This window comes from Piliocolobus tephrosceles, unplaced genomic scaffold (assembly GCF_002776525.5).
Source record: "Piliocolobus tephrosceles isolate RC106 unplaced genomic scaffold, ASM277652v3 unscaffolded_14516, whole genome shotgun sequence".
Lineage (NCBI taxonomy): Eukaryota > Metazoa > Chordata > Mammalia > Primates > Cercopithecidae > Piliocolobus > Piliocolobus tephrosceles.
This window is the reverse complement of record NW_022295995.1, coordinates 1-8,841: the sequence shown is the minus strand read 5'-3', so window position 1 is coordinate 8,841 and position 8,841 is coordinate 1. Positions and strand designations below refer to the sequence as shown.

Genomic DNA, 8,841 nt, shown 5'->3' with positions numbered 1-8,841 from the left:
CTCCCAAGTAGCTGGGATTACAGGCACCCACCACCACATCTGGCTAATTTTTGTATTTTTAGTAGAGACGGGGTTTCATCATATTGGTCAGGCTGGTCTCGAACTCCTGACCTCAGGTGATCTGCCCACCTCGGCCTCCAAAAGTGCTGGGATTACAGGCGTGAGCCACTATGCCTGGCCTCCCCACCCCGTTTTTTTAGAGACAGGGTCTCACTCTGTTGCCCAGGCTGGAGTGCAGTGGTGCAATCAAAGTGTACTGTAACCTCGACCTCTTGGGCTCAAGTGATCCTCCCACCTCAGTCACCTAGTAACTGGGACTATGGGCATATGTACCACCAAGCCCAGCTAATTTTTTAGACAGGGTCTTGCTATGTTGCAAGGTTGGTCTCAGACTCCTGTCTCAGGTGTTCCTCTCACCTCATCCTCCCAAAGCACTGGGATTACGGGTAGAAGCCACCATGCCTGGCTGCATCCCCTTTTAACGGTACAAAGCTCAACCATTTATTTTCTTTCCCATTTGCTCCCACTAGAACATCAGCTCCATGAGGTTAAAGATTAATGGAATTTTATTCATGAATGTTTTCCCAACACAATGGGTGCTCAGTAAATGTGTGTTGAATGGCTGGCTGGCTGAAAAACGAATGAACAGTGCAACGGAATTGGACAATTGCAGAGAGATGAGAGCAGGGAAAGGTAGACAACAGACATGAAACTCAAAGGGTGGGGTGCAAGTGGGAGGAAGAGAGAGGCAGAGAGAGAGCAGGCAGCAGAGGTAGGGAAAAGTTGCCAGATGTAGGAGAAAGCTGAGAACAGAAGGGAGAGGCAGGGAGTAACTGAAGAGGTGAGTAAGTCAACCAAGGTGGGAGATACAGAGAAGGACACGCACAGGGGCCTCCGCCTGGCCTCCCACTTTCTGTTGCTATTTACCATCAGGAGCCCCGTCACACACCACTAGGTCCGCAGGGCACCCCTTAAAGTGCTGGATGATCTCCTTGGCAGTGGACAGCTATGGAGAGAGGGAGGATGAGTGGCCCCACGGCCCTCCACTGCTGCCCTCAGATCCCGCCTGCCCATGGTCCTGGCCCACAGACCCTGGGTCAGCCAAATTCCCAGGCTTTGCCTCTCTTAAGACTGGACTCCATCTCTGGGGACCCAGCATCATCATTTTCTGCTGTGTCTCTGCAATGATGACCCGTTGGCTGTTTCTCCATGGTTACTCTCTCATTCTCTTTCTCTCTCTCTGTTTCCATCACCTCTCCGTTGCTCTTCCATTCTGCATAGACCCCAGGTAAGGGCCTTCACCCAGGATATACCCCAATACCCTCAGCCATGCTCTTACCTGGGTGATGTCCCCCTGGATCTGTACCACACCTGGTAGTGGAGCCATAGCCTGCAGGTCCACAGCCACCACGTGGCCGGACCCTTGGCCCCTGTGGACAACATGGCCCACATCAGCCTAGTTTCACTCCTGGGCCCCTCCCACCCAGCCGGCCCTCCTGGGTCTCCCATCTGGGACCCCCACACTTACCCAATCTTCTGACTCAGCACCTGGCTCCAGCTGCCCGGGGCTGCACACAGGTCAACTGCCCGTGTCACGCCTGGGCATACATAGTGAAAGCATCCTGGTCAGCTGCACCCACTTCTCCAACCTGGAGACCCTTGCAAAGTTCACCCCTCTCCCCTGGGGAGCACCCACATATCTCCACTGCCCAGGTGCCCAACTCCTCTCCGGTATTCTGCCTATCTTCCTGCCTGTCTCCCTGCCCCAGAGACCCTCTGAGTCAGCCCACCTACCATAGGGAGCTCTGCAGACCTAGCCTACTTGTCTACCTCCTGTGCCCACCTCTCCGCCCAGTGACCTGCCCACCAGTCCGGGACCTTGGAAGAGTTGGAATTCCTTATCCAGTTGTAGCAGTTTGAAGGCGCTGCGAGCACGCCAGCCATTCTCCTTAGCCAGGCGGTAGTAGACATCCCGCTTGTCCTTCGACGTCCGTCCCATTTCAGACACCAGTTGCCCAAGGACCTGCCGACAGTCAGCTGATGCCGGCCAGTATCAGTAACCAGATGAGTGGGCTACCACCTACCTCTGTAGGGTGGAGAGAACCACACAAACTAAACTGGGCTCATCTGACCCACATGATAGCTCACACAGAAGATGGGCTGACTGAAGCCCTGGAACTGACCCCACTGACTTTATAGGGTCCAAAGGACCCTATCACTGAACTCTCAGGCTCCATTGTTTATCACACAGACCCTCCTCGTCCCCATCACTTACCCCCCAGTTCCTACAAAAGACCCCATAAACCCAACATTAATCCCATAGATGGCCAACTTGTGAGCCTGTCCACCTCCCATCACTGTCACCCACACTCCACACATTAAACCCTGTAACTGTCACTATCAACCCTTCTCTGCCCACGTCATGCCCATTAAAATCTCACTGACTGTATCCCCAGTTGTCCCCATTGCCCCTAGATTCATATAGTCCTATCAGCCCCCATTAATCCCTTGCTTTCCACCTTTATCCTAATACTACTTCATTGTACCTCCCACTCCCTATATCTCTCTCATTTTGCCCCATTCCCCATTAATCCCTTAGACGATTAGGCCCCCTTTATTACTACATCCTTATGAACCTCTAATAATGCCTGGAGAATCATGGTCTATTAGTTCCCCATTGAGCATTCAATTACTGATTTATCAGCCCCCATTAACTCAGTTTTCTCCAATAGACCCTTCATAGATCACAGCACTAGCCCCCTGCCCTGTAACCCTTTCATTAACAAACACGTTACTCCCTGATGATCACACATCAGTTCCCCATTCTCCCCTCACTGTCCACCCCGCTCTCCATGGATCCATCACTGGATGATCACACTCCAACAGTTTACTATTCACCTACTATGTAGCAACAAAAGTTAACCCCCCAACCCTAGTTTACTATTACCCTCTCTTTGCTCACTCTGTCCCCTAATTCCTCGATGGTCATGCCACCATAGCCCAACTATTGACTCTGACTACAACACCATCAGCCTCTCATTATCTCTTCTTTCACCACGGCCCCTTGATCATGACCCCCATTCATCTATTATTCCCCCCACAGCCTCACCATCATCCTTGCCATTGCTATGTCCCATCACTTTCCATTAATCCGTTGAATATCATACCTCCATCAATCCCTGGGGGATCACGTTCCTATCCACCAGTCGTTATATTCTAGTTGCTTACTCTGCCATCCCCTCATTAATCAATCAATGAACAACACTTAGACTAAAATATTCTTATTAGCCCCCATTGATTCCCCAGTAACACCCCACCCTCGCGCTCCAACCAACCTCCCATTAAACAGCCTTCTGACCACACTCCCTGTCCCTCCTCATCAATACCTCAAAGATCATAGCTCCATCGGGGCCACCGGGTCCCAGGCGGCTCCGACCGCTGCGTCCCATGTCCCCACCTCGAACCCAGCCCGTCTACGGGTCCCCTTCTGCAGATAAACCTTGGGTCTAGAACCCACCCGGTGCCAGCCGCCCGAACCATACATAGCTGCGGCGCCCAGGGCGAACCTCCTCCTTTCCCCGCAGTCAGGACAGTTCCTCAATAGTTTTCGCCCGCATCCCTGTCCTCCGTGCCCCAGGGCCCACCTTAGTTTTCGGAGCAGGGTGGTCTGCGAGCAGCCTGTGCCTCGGCGAGAGCGCAAACGGACGACAAGTCGTAGAGCTTCAGTTTGCGTTCGTAGTCCACCAGAATGCCTGGGGGACAAGCCTATGAGCTGTCGCAGCGTGGCAAACTCGCTATCGTGGACCGCCCAGGCTCCGGCGTGCAGGGACCTGATGTGAACGTACAACGTGTGTCCCGTCATCTATCGTCGACGTACCCGAGGCTCGCGAACTGCGTTTCCCGGCATGCAACGGGCACGGCCAAAGCGGCTGAATCCACGCATTGCGTGGCTGAAGCGCCGCGACGCGCAAACTGCCGGTGATTCTTTGTTCTTTTTATTCCGAGGCCAAGATCGAATTGCTCCCTCGCCCCTCCCTTCTTGGACCGTGCTTGTCATTGAGCCTGTAAACTACACTTCCCAAGATGCCACGCGCACGATGCCGCCCATTCATTTTTCGCGTGCAGGGCAGCGAAATTACCGCTGGGGTCATAAACGTGACAGGAGAAATGCGTTCTTGAAGTGAGCGAGCGCTCTGAGGCTGCTCGGCTGCGATTTCACATCGCACTACAGCTAATGGATGGCGCTGCCTGAGTTTTGCCGCCTCAGAACTTCAGTTTCCCTGTCTGGAAAGTGGGGATAATCAATAGTACAGACTTAACAGCATTATTGGGAGAGTTAAATAGGTGTAGCTTAGCCACTCTCTGGCCTTTTGTAATTCTGTGATCTTCAAACATTTTAAATGCCAACCCAGACACAAAAAAAGACTATACATCCTGACCCAGTGGACAAACGGAAAAATAATGAGAACGTTTATCATAGTGTTTACCATGTGCTAGGTTCTAAATGCCCTCAGTGGTGTGCTGGTAAATGGTTAACCACTGGCTGGGGCGGGGGTGGTGGCGGGAGGGGCGGGGGGAAGGGAGGCTGGTTTCTAGCATTTACCAATTTCCATGGCTTAGTTACAATCTTCTTGTTAGATTTCAAGGTACCGACCTGTGGTCACTGAACAGGGAGTTCAAAAGAGGTGCAGTAGCGCACTATCATGTATTATTTTTACCATACAGATAAAATGGGGGTAAATGACCTCAAGAGCATACAGAATAGTGGAACGTGGTAAAATTAGGAAGTTACCAGTTTTGAGTGCGTTTATATAATTTCATTTTTAACCATAGCTGTTTAGCTTTAGGAGGCTGAGGTGGAAAGGTCGCTTGAGTCCAGGAGTTCAAGACCAACCTGGGCAGTATGATGAGATCCTCGTCTCTACAAAAAATAAAAATAGCCGGGGGTGGTGGTGCGCGCGAGTAGTTCCAGTTACTCGGGAGGCTGAGGTGGGAGGATTGCATGCGCCTGGGAGGTCAAGGTTGCAGTGAGCCTTGATTGTGCCACTGCACTCCAGTGTGGGTGACAGAGTGAGACCCTGTCTCAACAAACAAACAAAACCAGTTGTTAAACCAGCTGTTTATTTTATTTTATTTTATTTTGAGACAGCGTTTCGCTCTTTTTGCCCAAGCTGGAGTGCAGTGGCGTGATCTCGGCTCACCGCAACTTTCGCCTCCCGTGTTTAAGCGATTCTCCTGCCTCAGCCTCCCTAGTAGCTGGGATTACAGGCATGTGCCACCACCCAGGCTAATTTTGTATTTTTAGTACAGATGGGGTTTCTCCATGTTGGTCAGGCTGGTCTTGAACTCCTGAGCTCAGGTGATCCACCTGCCTCGGCCTCCCAAAGTGCTGGGATTACAGGCGTGAGCCACTGCGCCTGGCTAAACCAGCTGTTTAACAACCAGTTTGCAAAATTCCTGAAAATTGAACAGTTCCTCCCAACCTGTACAAGTTGGCTCCAGCATGTCCTTCCCTTTGTTCATTCATTTTAATCCTGACAACATGCATATGAGTATTAGCCAGGGACGGTGGCATGTGCCTTTAGTCCCAGCTACTCCAGAGGCTGAGGTGGGAGGATCCCTGGAGCCCCGGGGGTTTGAATCTAGTCTGGGCAACATAGCGAGAACCCATGTCTCTTTAAAAAATAAAAGGGCTGGACGCAGTGGCTCACGCCTGTAATCCCAGAACTTTGGGAGGGCGAGGCGGGTGGATCACTTGAGGTCAGGAGTTGGAGACCAGCCTGGCCAACATAGTGCAACCATGCTACTAAAAATACAAAAATTAGCTGGGCATGGTGACGTGTACCTCTAGTCCCAGCTACACAGGAGGCCAAGGTGGGAGGATTGCTTGAACCCCACTCCAGCTTGGGCAACAGAGTGAGACCCTGTCTCAAAAAAAAAAAAAAGGCTGGATGCTGTGACTCACACCTGTACTCCTAGCACTTTGGGAGGCCAAGGTGGGAGGATTGCTTGAGGCCAGGTGTTCATGACCAGCCTGGGCAACATAGTGAGACCTCATCTCTACAAGAAATAATTTAAAAATTAGCTGGGCATGGTGGTGTTCATCCATAGTCCCAGTTACTTGAGAGGCTGAGGCAGGAGGATCGCTTGAGCACAGGAATTTGAGGTTACAGTGAGCTGATTGTGCCACTGCACTCCAGCCTGGGCAACAGAGTGAGAGACCCTGTCTCAAGGAAAAAAAAAAAAGAACGGAATGATTGATTCCTTAGCACACGAACTTCACCAGGCAGGGATTCCTGTTCTGTCATGTTCACTGCTGCCTCCCAGTGCCTGGAACGGGGTGGCACACAGTTGATGTTCAATAAATGTTGTTTGAATTCATCCTTTTGTTGCTTCATTCCTTCATTTTTTCCCCAGTGGTGTGTCCTGCATTTCTGTGGAACCCTGGATGGAGGCATAGAGACTCTGAGAACCAGGGAAGAAGCCAGAGCTTTGTCAGCAGAACTCAAGGGCATTGTGGGACTGTGGGAACATGACTCCCCTGCAGAGGTGAGCGAGTGTGAGAAAGGAAGGGTTCGAGCCACCAGGCCTCCGCTCCACAAGAGAGGAGGGGGTGCCAGGCATTGGGGGCCCATGTTCACCCTGTGGGACGCTTCCCACGTCCTGTTTTCTTGCGCTCACGAAGAGGATGTTTAACTTTTAGCAAAGAAACTTGCTTCCTCCAGCAGGGCCGGGGGTTTGGGGGACAGGAGCCAGGCTCTGAACTCTCCAGGCTCTTCCCGAAGTAGGGTGTCGGCCTGCAGCTCCCACCCGGCACCCCACTGAGTGTAAAGGTGTCCTTCCCTTGGCCTCCTGGAGGGGTCAAGGAAGGGGGAGCTGCCAGGCCAGCTCTTTCCCGGAGGGGGCATCTTAGCAGTGTAAGGGAATGAGGGGGGGTGGCCCAGGGGCAGGGGACTAGGACTTTGCTGCCCATGGGGCTGCTTTGAGGAAAGGAAGTGACTGGAAAGAGTTACTCCGTGGGGAGCCTGCATGAAAGGACAGATCGGAATCCCATATGCGGCCGAGCAAGTGGGACTTTGCTTTCACAGAGAAGAAATCATTAATTCCTCCCACAAATATGTATTGAGCAATTACTATGTGTAAAGTATTGTCTTAAGTGCTTTGCCTGTGTTAATTAATTGTCTCAATAGCCCAATGAGTTAGGCGTTTCTAGGCCCTTGAGGAAGCTGAGACTCAGTGAGGTTTAGGAATTTGCTTGTTTAGCCACACAGCTAATAAGTGGCACAGCTGAGAAAGCTTTTGCTGTTAACTGCTTCCCTGTGTCCCTCCCTCCCCTGGATGCTACCGGGCAGTGGGCTGTTTTAATCAAAGGTCTCCTTAGAACTGACGATAACCCAAAGTGACTTTTAACAGATTTCACGGGACTCCCATGTGTCACACAAGGGTCTGCTTTACTGAACCAACAAAAACCTTAAATGACCCTGAGAAGGAGCCCTACTTTGATGAACTAATAAAGTTTTCTTATCCCTGGCACAGCCTCAAGGCCTCGGTCCTGCTTAAAGACATCTGTTCCTTCTAAAGCAGGTTCCTCTACGCAGCCAGATCACACTTTCCCTTTGTTTTCCCACTGCCATACTGGCTTATGTTGAGCACCTGCTATCTGTAGTGCCCTGAAACTTACGGGAGCTGTGGGGTTCTTAGAGCTGGATGGAGGTTCATCTCTCCCCTAGAAGAGTTCCTTTGGCAGAAATAAAAGTAATGATAATAATACGACATTAGATAAGTGGCCTTTGTTGAGCACCTGCTGTGTGCCTGGTAGCCCTGTGTTGGTCCATGTTGGAAGGCCAGTGGGGGCAGGCCCTGGGAGGGAAGGGGAGCAATCAGAGCAGGAGGCTGTGGCAGGGAGGTGGCAAATGGATGCAGAGGGGAGGGGGGTTGTCTTTTATTTTTTAAATCCAAATAAGGTATGCTAGTTATTTGGACAGGACACTTCAGACTTGAAATATGGATACCTGCATCCCCGCCCCCAACCTTTAGCCACCTGGGTCAAAGCCTCTGGTGACAGGTGTCTCTTTCCCTGGCCAGCCGGTAGCACAGATGTGTAATGGCTCTGGGTGGGGGAGGGGTATGAGGGGACAGAGAAATCAGAGTAGATAGGAAAGGAGACGGAGGCTGGAGGAGGCTGGGCAGAAGTGTGTGTATGTGTGTGTGCACGCGTGTGTGTGAATATGCTAAGTGTATCTCACCTGCCTGTTCTCAGCCACAGCTACACATATGTGAGCTGTGCCTGTGTCTTCCTATGTAACTTGTCTGGTGCTGCGTTCTGTCTACAGTCGCCTGCCCAACTTGTGCTTTTTTTTTTTTGAGATGGAGTCTCACTCTGTCACCTGGGCAACCTCCACCTTCCAGGTTCAAGCAGTTCTCTTGCCTCAGCCTCCCGAGTAGCTGGGATTACAGGTGCCTGCCACCACGCCCAGCTAATTTCTTTTTGTATTTTTGTATTTTTAGTAGAGACGGGGTTTTGCCACATTGGCCAGGCTGATCTTGAACTCCTGACCTCGTGATTCACCTGCCTTGGCCTCCCAAAGTGCTGGGATTACGGTCGTGAGCCACTGTGCCCGGCCCAACTCATGCTTTTTTTTTTTTTTTTTTTGACAACCGTGTGCATTGGTACTGTCTGTCCACGCAGTTCATCTATATGTTGTTGTGTGCGTGTGTTGCTTGGGTGTTTGTCTCCTTTGTAATAGTCATGGGTGACGAGTGTGTCATCAGAGTACTTGTCCCTCCTATGTGTGTATCTATGCGCACGTGTCTTTCTTGGTATGTCTGCTGCTGTATTTG

At 51.4% G+C, this 8,841-nt stretch overlaps 1 protein-coding gene across 1 annotated transcript; it reads right to left on the bottom strand.

The window, feature by feature from the left end:
- Positions 1 to 368: 368 nt before the first annotated feature.
- On the bottom strand, positions 369 to 3,971 carry LOC111532749 (putative tRNA (cytidine(32)/guanosine(34)-2'-O)-methyltransferase). The gene is made up of 5 exons (XM_023199783.2): positions 3,645 to 3,971; positions 1,879 to 2,086; positions 1,529 to 1,598; positions 1,340 to 1,430; positions 369 to 1,006 (listed from the first exon to the last, which is right to left on the bottom strand). The coding sequence occupies exons 2-5, from the start codon at positions 1,997 to 1,999 to the stop codon at positions 920 to 922; spliced, it is 369 nt and encodes a 122-aa protein (XP_023055551.1). The 5' UTR covers positions 2,000 to 2,086; positions 3,645 to 3,971; the 3' UTR covers positions 369 to 919.
- Positions 3,972 to 8,841: the final 4,870 nt, after the last annotated feature.

Bases quoted from the DNA above. Each gene is read 5' to 3' on its own strand.
- LOC111532749 (XM_023199783.2), bottom strand. From the start codon at position 1,999: ATGGGACGGACGTCGAAGGACAAGCGGGATGTCTACTACCGCCTGGCT. The intron at 1,431-1,528 runs GTAAGTGTGGGG...TGTTGTCCACAG, and splicing joins GTGCTGAGTCAGAAGATTGG to GGGCCAAGGGTCCGGCCACG. The intron at 1,007-1,339 runs GTAAGAGCATGG...CTCTCTCCATAG, and splicing joins TCCAGGGGGACATCACCCAG to CTGTCCACTGCCAAGGAGAT.